This window comes from Mustelus asterias, chromosome 12, assembly GCF_964213995.1.
Source record: "Mustelus asterias chromosome 12, sMusAst1.hap1.1, whole genome shotgun sequence".
Lineage (NCBI taxonomy): Eukaryota > Metazoa > Chordata > Chondrichthyes > Carcharhiniformes > Triakidae > Mustelus > Mustelus asterias.
Window position 1 is genome coordinate 110,360,723 of NC_135812.1, and position 19,761 is coordinate 110,380,483.

Genomic DNA, 19,761 nt, shown 5'->3' on the forward strand with positions numbered 1-19,761 from the left:
TAGAATTGATTTTCAAAAGGAAATTGGACAAGAACCTGAAGGGGAATAAAATTGCAGGACACCAGGACAAGTTCAGAGGTGTGGGACTAGCTGAATTGCTCTTTCAGGACCTCAACTGGTCCTATTCTGTGCTGTAACAAATCTATGGATGCACAGTGCAAGACAAAGTGGCAGCAGCTTTGGAGGGGGGGTGGGGTGGGGTGCAAATTAAGGGGGAAAGAGAGAGAATATTTTACCAACAGTGCCTTGTGGTAACAGAACAATAAACCCTGTTCCCTCCATATCAATGCAGAGAAACAAGAAAACTTTCCCTCAGCAACAGCCTTTCAGACAATGGAACTGTGTGCTCAATATCTGGTTATAAAGACTAGGTTGGAGGAGGGGCTCAGTTATTTAAAATGCTTTGGAGTCGTATGGATCTTAAATACAACCTGCCCAATGTTCTTTTTTCCTACCACGGGATTCTTAAGCGGCGCTTAATCATGAAGGAATTTTAAATGCACTCTAATGGCACAGCTCTGTTCCACTATGGTTGACACTACGGTTGGGTCTTTGGGCCAGGCTCTGCTTAGCTTGGCACAATAGGCAGATGTTGCAGTAGGGCAGCAAAACTGCATCAGATGGATAACCAGCAATGGGCCAAAGATCAGCTTGAGCAGCTCCAAATGCAATGGAACTGTGGACATATCCTGGAAATGGAACTTGGAGATACCAGAACAATGTCAGCACAGCTGCACATATCTTGGGATCAGCCCTGGAAAAATCAGGTGAGAAAAGAGGAAAGTTTCACAGGAAAGGTGACATTTCAATATACAGATATATATTTCTGTTAATATCAATGCCTGCTCCTTAAGGCTACAAAGCCAAGGAAACAAAAATACAAATAACTCTATTTATAAGCTTGATACTTTCAGACTAAAGGGGAAGGAAATCATAATGAATCTAAAACAAAGATCAGTAAACTAGAGAGTGGCTGATACTTTCTGAAGGAGCATAAGCACCAAAGACTATTGAGCTGAAAGATCTATTTGTGCGCTGTATACCCCATGCATAGTCGCTCCATCAATTCAGCATCATACATCACAGCCAATAGTTTAAATAAAAGGCAAATACAATGGATGCCAGAGATCTGAAATAAAAACAAAGTGCAGGAAAACCACAGCAGGTCTGGCAGCTTCTATGGAGAGAGAAACAGAATTAACATTTTGGGGAGTGGGGTTAGTTGGTGGATGGGTAGGCAGAGTAAAAGAGGTCAGGGATAGGTTAAGGATGAGGGAGGTTAAACAACAATGAGGCAGAGGGGGTGGTAATGATGGTATTAAAGCACTGGTCCAGAGCAGAATAAAAGTCAGCACTTTCTGAAAGCAAAAAAAAAAAGATGCAGACTCGCATTTGCAGGGTGGGGATTCAAAATGGAGGACAGAGCTCATGCCGTGAAGGTGTTGAACTCAATGTTGAGTCCATTAGGCCGCAAAGTGCCTAGTCGGAAGTCGAGGTGCTGTTCCTCCAGCTTGCATTGGGCTTCACTGAGCCTGCAAGCACGACCCTGATCTTCCAGTTATTTGCCATTGCAATTCACCATCTTGCTCTCATGTTGACACATGAGCCTGCTACAGGTTCCAGGTGAGGTCCAACGTGAGCCACACAAACAACACCTCATCATCCTATTTGTCTTTTATGTTTTTTGGACTCAATACTGAGTTCAATAACTTCAGACCATGAGATCTATCCTCCAGTCTGTCGCCCCCCCCCCCCACCCTCCTCAAAGTGCCAGTCTGTATCTTATCTTATTTTTGCCTTTAGGCAGTGCCAACCATTGCTCTGCTATTAACACCAACAGTGGGCCAAGGCTTTGTGTCTTTACAATCATCATTCCCCTCCCTTTGCCTTGCGTTCCATGACATCTTTGTCATTTAATCTCCCCCACCTGCTAACCTATGCCTGACCTCTTTTGCACTATCTGTCCTCCCTCATTTTCAACAGCATAAAACACATCACCTGCCGATCACACTTTAGTCCTGAGAGGAGTCATATTGGACTTAAAATGTAAACTCTCTCGTTAGAAGCTGCCAGGCCAGCACTTCGGTTATTTATTTATTTGTGTCTCAAGTAGGCTTACATTAACACTGCAATGTAGTTACTGTGAAAATCTCCCAGTCACCACACTCCGACACCTGTTCAGGTACACTGAGGGAGAGTTTAGCATGGCCAATGCACCTAACCAGCACGTCTTTCGGACTCTGGGAGGAGCACCCGGAGGAAACCCATGCAGACTCCACAAAACCAATTGCTTCTCGAGTTATCATGAAGAGCTGTTCACAGGCAAATCCTCAATAATCTGAAAAGGCTTCTTCCCAAAATGAAACGGGGACAATAAACAGCACCACAGTGGTTAGCACTGCTGTCTCACAGCACAAAGGACCCAGGTTCAATTCCAACCTTGGGTCACTGTCTGTGCAGAGTTTGCACATTCGCTCCATGTCTGTGTGGGTTCCTCCCACACTCCAAAGATGTGTAGGTTCGGTGGTTTGGCCATGCTAAATTGCTCCTTAGTGTGTAGATTAGGGGGATTAGCTGTGCTGAATGTGAGAGGTTATGGGGATAGCATTTGGGTGGAATGTTCTGTCGGTGAATCGGTGCAGACCTGCTGAGTCGAATGACCTCCTCCTGCACTGTAGGAATTCTACGAAGGTTCTATTTCTATGAACTCCTACTCTTTAAAAGGTAGAAAGCAATGGAAATGTTAGCAAATAATGACAATCTTGCAGCTTCCTAATCACACACCCAAATATGCTGCAAATCTCTGCTGTTGACTGGGTGAAGAATATAATTTGTTCCCAGAATCTTCAACGTGCACTCCATATTCACATCAATCACGGTTCCACATTGATTATCCTGTAAAAGATGCAGACACAGAATGAAGAAAATGTTTATTTGAGTTGAGTGCAGCGCACTGCAATAGAACGAAGAACACAATGAAGATAGCAAAACATTAACTGCTATTTCAATGATCTAATTTCACAAAAACAATTAGAGTCATAGAGGTTTACAGCATGGAAACAGGCCCTTTAGGCCCAACTTGTCCATCCCGCCATTTTTTTAACCCCTAAGCCAATCCCAATTGCCCGCATTTGGCCCATATCCCTCTATACCCATCGTATCCATGTAACTATCCAAATGCTTTTTAAAAGACAAAATTGTACCCGCCTCTACTACTACCTCTGGCAGTTTGTTCAAGACACTCGCCACCCTCTGAAAAAATTGCTCCTCTGAACACTTTTGCATCTCTCCATTCTCACCTTAAACCCAGGCCCTCTAGTTTTAGACTCCCCTACCTTTGGGAAAAGATATTGACTATCTACCTTATCTATGCCCCTCATTATTTTATAGACCTCTACAAGGTCACCCCCACCCTCCTACGCTCCAGAGAAAAAAGTCCTAGTCTATTCAGCCTCTCCTTATAACTCAATCCATCAAGTCATTGTCTACAGGAACAATGTCGCCATTGTCTACAGGAACAGTGCCAGAAGACTGGAGGACAGCAAATGTTGTCCTCTTGTTCAAGAGGGGGAGTAGGGACAACCCTGGAAATTATAGACCGGTGAGCCTTACTTCTGTTGTGGGCAAAGTTTTGGAAAGGATTATGAGAGATAGCATTTTTATAAATGACCTGGATGAGGGCGTAGAAGGATGGATTAGTAAATTTGCGGATGACACTCAAGTCGGTGGAATTGCAAGGGGATAGTGAGGGCCTTTTTCCTCGGATGGTGATGGCTAACACGAGGGGACATAGCTTTAAATTGAGGGGTGAGAGATATAGGACAGGTATAGGAGGGTATAGTTGGGTGGATTAGCAAATTTGCTGATGACACCAAAGTCGGTGGTGTGGTAGACAGTGAGGAAGGGTGTCGTAGTTTGCAGGAAGACTTAGACAGGTTGCAAAGTTGGGCCGAGAGGTGGCGGATGGAGTTTAATGCGGAGAAGTGTGAGGTAATTCACTTTGGTAGGAATAACAGATGTGTTGAGTATAGGGCTAACGGGAGGACTTTGAATAGTGTGGAGGAGCAGAGGGATCTAGGTGTATGTGTGCATAGATCCCTGAAAGTTGGGAATCAAGTAGATAAGGTTGTTAAGAAGGCATATGGTGTCTTGGCGTTTATTGGTAGGGGGATTGAATTTAGGAGTCGTAGCGTTATGTTGCAACTGTACACAACTCTGGTGCGGCCGCACTTGGAGTACTGTGTGCAGTTCTGGTCCCCACATTACAGGAAGGATGTGGAGGCTTTGGAGAGGGTGCAGAGGAGGTTTACCAGGATGTTGCCTGGTATGGAGGGGAGATCCTATGAGGAGAGGCTGAGGGATTTGGGATTGTTTTCGCTGGAAAGGCGGCGGCTAAGAGGGGATCTTATTGAAACATATAAGATGATTAGAGGTTTAGATAGGGTGGATAGTGATAGCCTTTTTCCTCTGATGGAGAAATCCAGCACGAGGGGGCATGGCTTTAAATTGAGGGGGGGTAGTTATAGAACCGATGTCAGGGGTAGGTTCTTTACCCAGAGGGTGGTGAGGGATTGGAATGCACTGCCAGCATCAGTAGTAAATGCGCCTAGTTTGGGGGCGTTTAAGAGATCCGTAGATAGGTTCATGGACGAAAAGAAATTGGTTTAGGTTGGAGGGTCACAGTTTTTTTTTTTAACTGGTCGGTGCAACATCGTGGGCCGAAGGGCCTGTTCTGCGCTGTAATGTTCTATGTTCTATGTTCTATGTTAGAGGTAGGTTCTTTACTCAGTAGTAAGGGCGTGGAATGCCCTGCCTGCAGCAGTAGTGGACTCGTCAACATTAAGAGCATTCAAATGATTATTGGATAAACATATGGATGATATTGGAATAGTGTAGATTAGAGGAGCTTTAGATTGGTTTCACTGGCCGGCGCAATATCGCGGGCCGAAGGGCCTGTACTGCGCCGTAATGTTCTATCTACGTTCTAAGTCCCGGTAGCATCCTAGTAAATCTTTTCTGCACTCTTTCTAGTTTAATAATATCCTTTCTATAATAGGGTGACCAGAACTGCACACAGTACTCCAAGTGTGGCCTTACCAATGTCTCGTACAACTTCAACAAGATGTCCCAACTCCTGTATTCAATGTTCTGACCGATGAAACCAAGCATGCCGAATGCCTTCTTCACCATTCTGTCCACCTGTGACTCCACTTTCAAGGAGCTATGAACATGTACCCCTCGATGTTTTTGTTCTGTAACTCTCCCCAACGTCCTATCATTAACTGAGCAAGTCCTGCCCTAGTTCAATCTACCAAAATGCATCACCTCGCATTTGTCTAAATTAAACTCCATCTGCCATTCATCAGCCCACTGGCCCAATTGATCAAGATTCCATTGCAATCGGAGATAACTTTCTTCACTGTCCACTATGCCACCAATCTTAGTGTCATCTGCAAACTGACTAACCATGCCTCCTATATTTTCATCCAAATCGTTGACATAAATGACAAATAACAGTGGACCCAGCACTGATCCCTGAGGCACACCGCTGGTCACAGGCCTCCAGTTTGAAAAACAACTCTCTACAAACCACCCTCTGGCTTCTGTCAAGCCCATTTTGTATCCATTTAGATACCTCACCCTGGATCCCGTGAGATTTAACCTTATGCAACAACCTACCATGCAGTACCTTGTCAAAGGCCTTGCTAAAGTCCATGTAGACAACATCAACTGCAATCAACATCAATTAAAAGCCCAACGCGCTTTAAGGAAGACAGCTAACTCCAGCATTGCAATAGCACCTTCAATGACAGTTTGGGATGGCAGCAAAGGCTGATCTTGTCAGTGACACACTCATCCCATGAACCAATAAGAAACAAGTCAAACACCACAGCATCCAAGTTTCAGAGAAAGAATAAAGTGGACATTTTGCAACTGACTTCATAACAAGGGTCTTGTACAGGTTTTCCTTCCCTAGCTCATCAACCAATGCCACATTCCAAACTAATTCACATAACACAAATCAGGGTCAAAATTTGGACCTCCCGGCTGAAAATCAGAATGATACACTACAGAAGTTGTCCAGTTGATCCTTCATCACTGTGGCTCATAACAGGTTTTCAAAATACACAAACATTTCGCTGGCATCTTCAGAGTGAGTGAGATTGTTGCAAGAGATCAAACACTATCCCTCAAGACATTGCTTACAGACCAAAATAACAATTGAAGGGAACAGACAAGAGGATCAAGACTGAAATACCAAACAGACTGAATAAGGTGGATATGTAAGGGGATTCTGGACAGGTGCAGAAAAAATAGGGTTGTTGTAGTGGGAGACTTTAATTTCCCTCACATAGACTGGAAATTGCTTAGGGCTGGGGGCCTGGACGGTGAAGAATTTATAAAATGCTTACAGGAAGGTTCTTTGGAACAATATGTTGACAGTCCAACTAGAGAGGGGGCTATACTGGACCTAGTACTGGGGAATGAGCCCGGTCAGGTCATCAAAGTTTCAGTGGGGGAACAAGTGGCAAATAGTGAGCACAACTCTGTAAATTTTAGGATAGTAATAGAAAAAGATGTGTTGTCCTATGGGTAAGGTGCTGAATTGGGGGAAGACTAACTACAGCCGGATTAGGCAGGATTTCGTGGCTGTTGATTGGGAGAGGCTGTTCGAGGGTAAATCCACATCTGGCATGTGGGAGTCTTTTAAGGAGCAGTTGATAGGACTGCAGGACAAGCATATGCCTGTAAAGAGGAAGGATAGGAAAGGTAGGATTCGAGAGCCGTGGATAACCAGTGAAATTGTGGGTCTAATCAAAAAGGAAAAAAAAGAGGCATACATGAGGTCCAAGCAGCTAAAAACAGATGGAGCACTGGAGGAATACAGAGAAAGTAGAAAAGAACTCAAGCAGGGAGTTAGAAGGGCACAAAGGGGTCACGAAATGTCCTTGGCAGACAGGATTAAGGAGAATCCCAAGGCATTTTACACATACGTTAGGAACAAGAGGGTTGTTAGGGAAAGAATCGAACCGCTCAGGGACAAAGGAGGGGAATTATGAACCTTTAGAACCAAAGGAAGTAGGTGAGATCCTAAACAAATACTTTGCATCAGTATTCACAAAGGAGAGGGACATGTTGATTGGTAGTGTCTCAGAGAGATGTGTTGACCCATTAGAAAAAATCTCAATTACAAGGGAGGAAGTGTTAGGTTTTTTAGGAAACATTAAGACAGACGCATCCCCAGGGCCGGATGGCATCTATCCTAGACTCCTCAGGGAGGCGAGAGATGCAATTGCTGGGCCTCTAACAGAAATCTTTGTCTCTTCACTGGACACAGGTGAGGTCCCAGAGGATTGGAGGATAGCAAATGTGGTCCCGTTATTTAAGAAGGGTAGCAAGGATAACCCGGGTAATTATAGGCCAGTGAGCTTGACGTCCGTGGTAGGGAAATTGTTGGAGAAGATTCTTAGAGATAGGATATATGCGCATTTAGAACTGAATAATCTCACTAGCGATAGACAGCATGGTTTTGTACGAGGGAGGTCATGCCTCACAAATTTGGTTGAGTTTAAGGAGGTGACAAAAACGATTGACGAGGGAAGGGCCGTGGGTGTCGTCTCTATGGATTTTAGTAAAGCGTTTGACAAGGTCCCTCATGGCAGGCTGGTGCAAAAGGTTAAATCTCACAGGATAAAAGGTGAGCGAGCTAGATGGGTGGAGAACTGGCTTAGCCATAGAAGACAGAGGGTAGCAGTAGAGGGGTCTTTTTCCGGTTGGAGGTGTGTGACTAGTGGTGTTCCACAGGGCTCTGTACTGGGACCTCTGCAGTTTGAGATATATAAAAATGATTTGGAGGAAGATGTAGCTGGTGTGATCAGTAAGTTTGCGGACGACACGAAGATTGCTGGAGTTGTGGATAGTGATGAACATTGTCAGAGAATACAGCAGGATATAGATGGGCGGAGAAATGGCAGATGGAATTTAATCCAGATAAATGCGAAGTGATGCATTTCGGTAGATCTAATGTAAGGGGAGCTATACAATAAATGGCAGAACCATCAGGAGTATAGACACACAGAGGGACCTGGGTGTACAAGTCCACAGATCCTTAAAGGTGGCAGCATAGGTGGAGAGGGTGGTGAAGGCATATGGCTTGCTTACCTTTATTGGACGGGGCATAGAATATAAAAGTTGGCATATAATGTTGCAGCTGTATAGAACGTTGGTTAGGCCACATTTGGAATACTGCGTCCAGTTCTGGTCGCCACACTACCAGAAGGACGTGGAGGCTTTGGAGAGAGTACAGAAAAGGTTTACCAGGATGTTGCCTGGTATGGAGGGTCTTAGCTATGATGAGAGATTGGGTAAACTGGGGATGTTCTCCCTGGAAAGACGGAGGATGAGGGGCGACCTAATAGAGGTGTATAAAGCGGATAAAATATCTAGGGATATGGGGATAGGGCCTGGGTGGGATTGTGGTTGGTGCAACTCAATGGGCCGAATGGCCTCTTTCTGCACTGTAGGGTTTCTATGATTCTATAAAATTATGAAGGGCATAGATAGGGTGAACAGTGGGAAACTTTTTCCCAGGTCGGAGGTGATGAACACAAGGGGTCACAAGTTCAAGGTGAGGGGAGGCAAGGTTCAACACAGGTGTCAGGGGGACGTATTTTACACTGAGGGTGGTGGGGGCCTGGAATGCACTCCCAAGCAAGGTGATTGAGGCGGACACGCTGGGATCGTTTAAGACTTATCTAGATTGCCACATGAACAGACTGGGAATAGAGGGATACAAACGAATGGTCTAGTGGGCACATGAGCAGCGCAGGCTTGGAGGGCCGACGGGCCTGTTCCTGTGCTGTATTGTTCTTTGTTCATCAAGGCCACCATTCCCACCTTCATACCACCATTCAGTCATCTAACCTGCCTGATATTGGGAGGCAATGGCCTACTGGTATTATCATTAAACTATTAATCCAGAAACTCAGCTAATGTTCTGGGGACCCGAGTTCGAATCACAGCAGATGGTAGAATTTGAATTCAATAAATACCTGGAATTAGGAATCTACTGATGACCATGAAATCATTGTCAACTCTCGGAAAAACCCATCTGGTTCATTAATGTTCCTTAGGGAAGGCAATCTGCAGTCATTACCTGGTTTGGCCTACATGTCGCTCCAGACCCACAGCAATGTGGTTGACTCTCAACTGCCCTCTGAACTGGCCTAGAAAGCCACAAAGGTAATTAGGGATGGGCAATAAATGTTGAAGTGGAGATGCTGGGATTGGACTGGGATAAGCACAGTAAGAGGTCTCACAACACCAGGTTAAAGTCCAACAGGTTTATTTGGTAGCACAAGCCACAAGCTTCCAGAGCGCTGCCCCTTCATCAGGTGAATGGGAGTTGTGTTCACAAACAGGGCATATAAAGACACACACTCAATTTACAAAATAATGGTTGGAATGCAAGTCTATACAGGTAATCAAGTCTTAAAGGTATAATGTGAGTGGAGAGGGTTAAGCACAGGTTAAAGAGATGTGTAGTGTCTCCAGCCAGGACAGTTAGTGAAATTTTGCAAGTCGTGGGAATTACAGATAGTGTGGCACGAACCCAAGATCCCGGTTGAGGCCGTCCTCATGTGTGCGGAACTTGGGCCTCTGATCTTTGGGTAAGCGCTCTCCAAGGCAGCCTTCACGACACACAACAACGCAGAATCGCTGAGCAGAAACTGATAGCCAAGTTCCGCACACGAGGACAGCCTCAACCGGGATCTTGGGTTCACGTCACACTATCTGTTAACCCCATGACTTGCCTGGGCTTGCAAAATCTCACTAACTGTCCTGGCTGGAGACAATAGACATCTCTTTAACCTGTGTTAAACCCTCTCTCCACTCACATTATACCTTTAAGACTTGATTACCTGTAAAGACTTGCATTCCACCCATTATTTTGTAAATTGAGTTGGTGTCTATATATGCCCTGTTTGTGAACACAACTCCCACTCACCCGACGAAGGGGCAGCACTCTGAAAGCTTGTAACTTGTGCTACCAAATAAACCTGTTGGACTTTAATCTGGTGTTGTGAGACTACTTACTGTGTTTACCCCAGTGCAACGCTGGCATCTCACATCACAATAAATGTTGGCCAGCCAGTGACATCCATGTCCCACAAATGAATTAAAAAATATTTTTGTCCTTTAGTTTCTACCCATCCTTTGTCTCTAACACCCTTGATACTCTTCACAGGGTATTAAGAGACACATAATAGGAGACTAGCAGCTAAGTATCGATGCCAGGATCCCTTCCATGAACCATGCTAACAAACCAGTGTTTTTCCCAACAATCTGATAGCTCCATTCTGGTGCCATCTCAAATGTACAGTTCCTTTGGAAGTCAACTCTGGCCAGATTGGAAATGGAATTAAGCTCACCTGGTCTAGCACCACAATGATTACACTAGGCTACTGTATTATCCTGTCTGCAGTAGGCACAACATCAGATTGGAGGTAAACCAATATTAATGTTTCCTGCTGCAGAACAACTTTTAAAATCACTTGCACAGCAGAATTTTGCATAAACCTGTCCTCAGTGCAGAGGAAAAGAATGAGAATGGAAGGGTGGGAATAAACATCGATCTTAGTAAAGAACCAAGTACATGAACACCTGGGACAGGAACAAGGTTAGAAATTGCTTCAGATTCCATCAGAGAAAATATGATGCAGAGACAAGAAACTTACAGCATTTTTGCCCATACGTCGAACCAAGTCACGGGGCATCAGCGAACGGTCTTCCAGTTTCAGCTATAAAGGAAAAACAAAGGAATGTGCTCACTGATCCAGTATAAATGAACCGGTGTAGATTAATCCATAGTGCATGAGAAGTTAAAGAATAAAGGCCATAGTTACAATAAAACTGATCAAAACAAGAGCAGCAAACATCAGAACAGGACGAAAGACATAACAGAGTGAATAGAAAATCTTACAAAAAAGGAATGAAATCCGCCAGAAGTCATGGTCTATGTAAAAACCAATTATTAAGGAGATACTATGGAGGTTTTGTAGGGAGTGAGGATCCCAGGGATGTTCACTACATTGATTCTCATGCCATTTGCTGAGCTGTACACATCCTGGCAAGTGAAGATTATTCCATTATACTCCTGACTTGTGCCTTATAGGCCATGAAAGGCCTTGGGAAAGTCAGGAGAGGGTGGTGAATACGTGGAATTCACTACCACCAAATGTAGTTGAAGCCAAAACGTTGCCTGATTTCAAGAAGAAATTAGATATAGCTCTTGGGGCTAAAGGGATCGAGGGAGATGGGAGAAGGGGGAAATCAGGATATTGAATTCGATGATCAGCCATGATCAGAATGAATGGTGGAGCAGGCTTGAAGGGCCGAATGGCCGATTCCTGCTTCTAGTTTCCATGAGTCACTAGCCACAATATTTATGCGGTTGATATATGTTTCCGATCAATGGTAGCACCTAGAATGATGGGGTGAGCAATTGAACAATGATCATGTCATGAGAAGTGGAGATTGATTACATTTTCTGTGGTGGAGATGGTCATTATCTGGCACAATTGCTTCTTAGTAAGAGTTTTAACAACACCAGGTTAAAGTCCAACAGGTTTATTTGGTAGCAAATACCATTAGCTTTCGGAGCACAGCTCCTTCGTCAGATGGAGTGGAAATGTGCTCTCAAACAGGGCACAGAGACACAAAAATCATGTTCCGCACACATGAGGACGGTCCAAACCGGGATGTTGGATTTATGTCACATTATCAGTAACCCCCACAGCTTGCCCCCTGGACTTGCGGGCTATCCTGTCTGGAGACAATACACATCTCTTTAACCTGTGCTTATTGCTCCCTCCACCCACATTGTCTGTATCTTCAAGATCTGGCTGGCTGTAGGGATTCGCATTCTAATCAGTATTCTGTAACTTGATTTTTGTGTCTCTGTGCCTTGTTTGAGAGCACATTTCCACTCCATCTGATGAAGGAGCAGCGCTCCGAAAGCTAATGGTGTTTGTTACCAAATAAACTTGTTGGACTTTAACCTGGTGTTGTTAAAACACTTACTGTGTTCACCCCAGTCCAACGCCGGCATCTCCACATCACAATTGCTTCTTGCCATTTATCAGAAAATGGCTGCAGATGTTAGAAGCCAATCACATCTGCCTTTTTCTGCCCAGAGTAGTGACCTGGGCCCAACCATCTTCAGCTGTTTCAATGACCTTCCCTCCAATATATAGGTTGGAACTGGGTTCTTCACTAGCTTGTGCAACGTTTACTACCATTCACAATTTCTCACTTCAAAACAATTCCGGTTCACGTACAAGATCTACTTTTGAACTGAGGCATTGATCATCGCCAGTACGAGAGAATCTCACCATCCCTCCTTAACATTCAATGTTACCATTACTGAATGGTTTAAATATGAATGGAATTGAACATCAACATCCTGAGCATTACCACTGACAAGAAAACCACAAAACTCATCTCCAAACTGTGGCCTGGGCCTCAGCACCTCCCTCCGCGACTGAATCCTGAACTTCCGAACTCTCAGACCACAATCAGTAAGGATAGGGAACAACACCTCCTCCACGATCATCCTCAACACCGGTGCCCCACAAGGCTGTGTTCTCAGCCCCCTATTATACTCCTTATACACCTATGACTGTGTAGCCAAATTCCCCTCCAATTCGATTTTCAAGTTTGCTGACGACACCATCGTAGTGGGTCGGACCTCAAACAATGACGAGACAGAGTACAGAAATGAGATGGAGAACCTGGTGAACTGGTGCAGCGACAATAATCTCTCCCTCAATGTCAACAAAACAAAGGAGATTGTCATCGACTTCAGGAAGCGTAGAGGAGAACATGCCCCTGTCTACATCAATGGGGACAAAGTAGAAATGGTTGAGAGCTTCAAGTTTTCAGGTGCCCAGACCACCAACAACCTGTCCTAGTCCCCCCCATGCCGACACTATAGTTAAGAAAGCCCACCAACAACACTACTTTTTCAGAAGACTAAGGACATCTGGCACGTCAGCTACGACTCTCACCAACTTTTACAGACGCACCATAGAAAACATTTTTTCTGGTTGCATCACAGCTTGGTATGGCTCCTGCTCTGCCCAAGACCATAAGAAACTAAAAGGTAGTGAATGTCGCCCAGTCCATCACGCAAACCAGCCTCTCATCCACTGACTGTCTACACTTCCCGCGCCTTGGAAAAGCAGCCGGCATAATTAAGAACCCCGCGCACCCCAGACATTCCCTGTTCTGTCAGGAAAAAGATACAAAAGTCTGAGGTCACGTACCAACCGACTCAAGAACAGCTTCTTCCCTGCTGCTGTCAGACTTTTGAGTAGACCTACCTCACACTGAGTTGATTGTTCTCTATACCCTAGCTATGACTGCAACACGACATTCTGCACTCTCTCCTTTCCTTCTCTATGAACAGATGCAAGAAACAATACTTTTCACTGTATACTAATACATGTGACAATAATAAATCAAATCTAACTGGACAACACCCATAAATACTGTGGTCATAACAGATCAGAGGCTGGGAATTCTGTTTCACCCCGACTCCCCAAAGCCTGTCCACCATTTACAAGGATCCAGTCAGAACATTGCACTTGACTAGATGAATGCAGCTCCAACAGCACTAAAGAAGGTCGCTAGTACCCAGGACGAAAAGGCCCACCATGCTCAATCGATAGACTTTGAAGACATCCAGCAATTCAACACTGGACATCCACGAGGCGCTATGGGGCATCGGCAGAATTGCACTCGACCACAATCTGTAACTCATGGCCTGGCATATCCCCCCAGTCTGCCATTACCAAGCCAGGGCATCAAGCCTGGTTCAATGAAGAGCAGAGGGCATGCCAGGAGCAGCACCAGGCATACCTAAAAATGAGGTGCCAACCTGGAGAAGCTACAACACAGGACTACTTGCGATCCATCTCAGCCTCCTTTGGCGTCCCCAGCAAGACCACGTAATTCACTTCACGTGATATCAAGGCTGGAAGTACCAGATATTGCAAAGGCTATAGATCTTGACAATATTCTTTCAATAGTACTGAAGGCTTATGCATCAGAACTAGCTGCAACACTAGCCAAGCAGTTGTATAAGTACAACACAGGCATCTACCTGGCAGTGTGGAAAATTGCCCAAGAATGTCCTGTAAACAAAAACCTAGACAAATCCAACACATCTAATGATCATCCCATCAGTCTACTCTTAATCATCAGCAAAGTGATGGATGGGGTCATCAACAATGCAATTAGACGGCACTTTCTCAGCAATCAAGCAGCACTTGTAGGTGCACGAGGGCGAAAGGGGCCAGAGCGCCCAGGCATGGGAGAAAAGGGGCAAGAATATTCTAAAATACCCCCTTATTCCATAATATTCCACAACTCCACTAATACTTTGTCACCAAATGACACAACCAAGACATCTTTTGCCACTTAGTACCAACTTGAAGAACTGTATAAATGTTAAAGCAGAACACAAGAATTTATGGAAACACAGGACTTTGGAGCAGGAGTACAGCCATTTGGCCCATCAAGCTTGTTCCTGGCTGATCTGGTTGTGGTCTCAGCTGCATTTCCTTTCTGCACCCCACACCCCTCAACTCCTTTATCTAACTAAATGAATTCAAGGCTGATTTAAATAGTTTAAGACCCAGCCTCCATTACCTTCTGGGAAAGAGAATTCCACACTCTAATAACCCTAAAAAAATCATCTCTCCATCCTAAAAAAGGAGACTTTTTATTCTTAAACTATTGCCAACTTCTAGTTTCCCACAAGCAAGGTAAAATTCTCCTGTATCTACCCTATCAAATTCCTTAAGAATCTTATGTTTCAAAAGATCACCTTTCATTCTTCTAAATCTCAATGAGTATCGGAACTGTTCAAACCTTTCATAAGATAAGCCCTGCATCTCAGAAATGACTCAAGTGAACATTCTCTAAATTGCTTCCAAAGAAATATTTTTTTTTTCCAAATAAGGAGACAAAAACTGTACATAGTACTCCAGAGATGATCTCACCAACACCATGTACAGCAGCAATATAGATTCCCTTCTTTTATATTCCATTCCTCTTTAAATAAATGTCAAACTGAAAGTGAAACTCTAACATGTTTTAATCACCATCAGCGGTCCCTTTACCATGCTCCTGCCTCACTGCACATTACCAAGGTTTAGGATAGCCTGCTCCCTGGTTAGATCTGGATTATACTGCTCAAAGAAATTCTCTGGAAAAAACTATGAACTCATTGTCCAGGCTACTTTTACCAATCTTATTTTCCCCAATCTACATGTAGATTAAAGTCACCCATTATTAAAGCAGTATCTTTCTTAAATGTTGTATGTTCTGTCCGACAGTGTGACTAACGTTAGGTCCCTAAAAACTACTCCCACACGTGACCTCTCAGCTTTACTATTCGTTATCACTACCCAAACTGGTTCTACATTCTAATCTTCCAGACTAAGGTTACCTCTCAGTATTGGACTGATATTTAATTAATAGAGCTGCCCACTCCTGTAATTTCCTTATGTCAAATACCCTCCAATATTTAGGTCCCAGTCATAGTCATACGGCGCAGAAAAGCCCTTCGGCCTATCAAGATTGCACCGACAATAACCACTAAAATCACACTAATCCCATTTTCCTGAATATTATGATATTTCAAGTGCTCGCCCAAATGTTTCTTTAAAGGATGTAAGGTTTCCAGCCTCCACCACCTTCCCAGACAGTGCATTCCAGATTCCCACCACCCTCTGTCACCTTTCAACCATGTCTCTTTTCTGCCCAACAGATCATACATACTTATTTGTTGACAATTCATTCCTTTGGTTACAAATGCTGTGTACCGGGTCTTAAACTGTTTGCCACTGTTGCAATCAGCGGCCTTACCTGCTTGTGTATTCTCAGTTATATACTGTCCTTCATGTCTATTAGCCAAGTTGCTACCCTGCTCCATTACTTTGCTGTTTCTTGGGAACAGATGTTGAATCAAGCTGTTTGCATATCTGGCCCTAAGAAAAGCTTCCAATTGGACATCACACCATTAATACTGCCTATTTCCATCTCCGTAATATTGCTTAAACCCCACCTGTTTCAGTTGATCTTCCAATGAAACCCTCAATGCCTTTATGTCTAGACTTGACTATTCTATTGTACTCTTGGCCAATTTCCCATACCCCACCTTCAGTCTTCACAAAGACTTGAATAATGCACCAGATGTTCTGAGAAACATGTTTTAGTGAGGAGCTGAAGGAAATCAGCATTAGAAGAGAAGGGAAATTGATGGGATTGAAGGTGGATAAATCTCCAGATCCTGATAATCTTCATTCAGAGTACTTAAGCCAGGGTTTTAACAGATATCTTCACATCTTTGACCACAGGCGAGGGTCTAGAGGACTGGAGAATAGCAATTGTTGTTCCCTTGTTTAAGAAAGGAACCAGGGATAATCCAGGAAATTATTGGCCGGTGAGCCTGACATCAGTGATGGGGAAATTTTTGGAGAAGATACTGAGGGACAGGATATATGCACATCTGGAAGAAAATGGACTAGTTAGTGACTAGTTAGTTAGTGACAGGCAGCATGGTTAACACACTTTTGAAAGCGTGCCACTTACCAGACGTCCCTTTGCCTCTCCACCTCTACCCTATCCAGCCCCTTCATTATCTTATAGGTCTCTATAAGATGAGGGAACTATAGACCAGTGAGCCTAACGTCGGTACTGGGGAAGTTGCTAGAGTCCATTATCAAGGATTTCATAACGTGGCAAGTGGAAGGCAGTGGTATAATCAGACAAAAGGGAAATCATGCTTGACAAATCTATTGGAATACTTTGAGGATGTAACTAGTAGAGTTGACCGAGGAGAACCAGTGGATGTGGTTCATTTAGACTTTCAGAAGGCTTTTGACAAGGTCTCACATAAAAGACGACTATGTAAAGTTAAAGCACATGGGATTGCAGATAATGTCTTGAGATGGATAGAAAGCTGGTTAGCAGATAGGAAGCACAAAGTTGGCATAAAAAGTTGGATTTTTTTGATTGGCAGTCAGTGACTAGTGGGGTACCGCAAGGATCTGTGCTAGGACCCCAACTGTTCACATTATATATTAATGATTTGGAAGAGGGAACTGAATGTATCATCTCCAAATTTGCAGATGATACAAAGTTGGGTGGGAGGGTGAGCTGTGAGGAAGATGCAGAGATGCTTCGGCGTGATTTGGACAGTTGAGTGCATGGCAGATGCAGCATAATGCGGATAAATGTGAGGTCATCCACTTTGGTAGCAAAGGTGGTTACTCAGCAAGATCTTGGTGTCCTTGTGCATCAGTCGCTGAAAGCAAGCACGCAGGTACAACAGGCAGTAATGGCGGCAAGTTGTATGTTGGCCTTCATAGAGTCAGAGGTTTACAGCATGGAAACAGGCCCTTCGGCCCAACTTGCCCATGTCACACTTTTTTTAAAACCCGTAAACTAATCCCAATTGCCTGCATTTGGCCCATATCCCTCTATACCCATCGTACCCATGTAACTATCTAAATGCGTTTTAAAAGACAAAATTGTACCCACCTCTACTACCACCTCTGGCAGCTTGTTCCAGACACTCACCACCCTCTGAAAAAATTGCCCATCTGGACACTTTTGTATCTCTCCCCTCAAACCTATGCCCTCTAGTTTTAGACTTCCCTACCTTTGGGAAAAGATACTGACTATCCAGCTGATCTGTGCCCCTCATTATTTTATAGACCTCGATAAGAACATCCCTCAACCTCCTACACTCCAGAGAAAAAAGTCCCAGTCTATTCAGCCTCTCCTTATAACTCAATCCATCAAGTCCCGGTAGCATCCAAGTAAATCTTTTCTGCACTCTTTCTAGTTTAATAATATCCTTTCTATAACAGGGTGACCAGAATTGCACACAGTATTCCAAATGTGGCCTTTCCAATGTCTTGTACAACTTCAACAAGACATTCCAACTCCTGTATTTAATGTTCTGACCAATGAAACCAAACATGCCGAATGCCTTCTTCAGCACTCTGTCCACCTGTGACTCCACTTTCAAGGAGCCATGAACATGTACCCCTAGATCTCTTTGTTCTGTAACTCTCCCCAATGCCCTACCATTAACCGAGTAAGTTCTGCCCTGGTTCAATCTATCAAAATACATCACCTCGCATTTGTCTAAATTAAACTCCATCTGCCATTCGTCAGCCCACTGGCCCAATTGATCAAGATCCCGTTGCAATTGGAGATAACTTTCTTCACTGTCCACTATGCCACCAATCGTGGTGTCATCTGCAAACTTACTAACCATGCCTCCTATATTCTCATCCAAATCATTAATATAAATGACAAATAACAGTGGACCCAGCACTGATCCCTGAGGCACACCGCTGGTCACAGGCCTCCAGTTTGAAAAACAACTCTCTACAGCCACCCTCTGGCTTCTGTCAAGAAGCCAATTTTGTATCCATTTAGATACCTCACCCTGGATCCCGTGAGATTTAACTTTATGCAACAACCTACCATGCGGTGCCTTGCTAAAGTCCATGTAGACAACATCAACTGCACTGCCCTCATCTAACTTCTTGGTTACCCCTTCAAAAAACTCAATCAAATTTGTGAGACATGATTTTCCACTCAAAGCCCTAATCAGTCCTTGCGTCTGTAAATGCCTGTAGACCCTGTCTCTCAAAATACCTTCCAACAATTTACCCACCACAGATGTGAAGCTCACTGGCCTGTAGTTTCCACTTTTCCCTGCAGCCCTTTTTAAACTAGGCACAACATTTGCCACTCTCCAATCTTCAGGCACCTCACCCATGACTATCGATGATTCAAATATCTCGGCTAGGAGACCCGCAATTTCCTCCCTAGCCTCCCACAATGTCCTGGGATACACTTCATCAGGTCCCGGGGATATATCTATCTTGATGCGCTTTAAGACTTCCAGCACCTCTGTAATACGTACATTCCTCAAGACATCACTATTTATTTCCCCAAGTTCCCTAACATCCATTCTTTTCTCAACAGTAAATACTGATGAGAAATATTCATTTAGGATCTCACCCATCTCTTGTGGATCTGCACATAGATGACCTTGTTGATCCTTAAGAGGCCCTACTCTCTCCCTTGTTACTCTTTTGCCCTTTATGTATTTAGAACATAGAACAATACAGCACAGAACAGGCGCTTCGGCCCACGATGTTGCGCCGAGCTTTATCTGAAACCAAGATCAAGCTATCCCACTCCCTATCATCCTGGTGTGCTCCATGTGCCTACCCAATAACCGCTTAAATGTTCCTAAAGTGTCTGACTCCACTATCACTGCAGGCAGTCCATTCCACACCCCAACCACTCTCTGCGTAAAGAACCTACCTCTGATATCCTTCCTGTATCTCCCACCACGAACCCTTTGGTTATGCTCCCTTGTAATAGCTCCATCCACCCGAGGAAATAGTCTTTGAACGTTCACTCGATCTATCCCCTTCATCATTTTATAAACCTCTATTAAGTCTCCCCTCAGCCTCCCTCGCTCCAGAGAGAACAGCCCTAGCTCCCTCAACCTTTCCTCATAAGACCTACCCTCCAAACCAGGCAGCATCCTGGTAAATCTCCTCTGCACTCTTTCCAGCGCTTCCACATCCTTCTTATAATGAGGTGACAAGAACTGCACACAATATTCCAAATGTGGTCTCACCAAGGTCCTGTACAGTT

General features: G+C 44.2%; 1 protein-coding gene across 2 annotated transcripts in view; it reads right to left on the reverse strand.

Moving 5' to 3' along the window:
- The window catches only part of ube2o (ubiquitin-conjugating enzyme E2O), a 221,030-nt gene that overhangs the window by 161,545 nt on the left and 39,724 nt on the right, over positions 1-19,761 (reverse strand). For both annotated transcript variants that reach the window (XM_078225883.1, XM_078225882.1), the window contains 2 exons: positions 10,740-10,802; positions 2,785-2,895 (listed from right to left, as the gene is read on the reverse strand). In XM_078225883.1, the coding sequence (XP_078082009.1) occupies positions 2,785-2,895; positions 10,740-10,778 (150 nt within the window). In that variant the 5' untranslated portion in view covers positions 10,779-10,802. The remainder of the gene's footprint in view (positions 1-2,784; positions 2,896-10,739; positions 10,803-19,761) is intronic.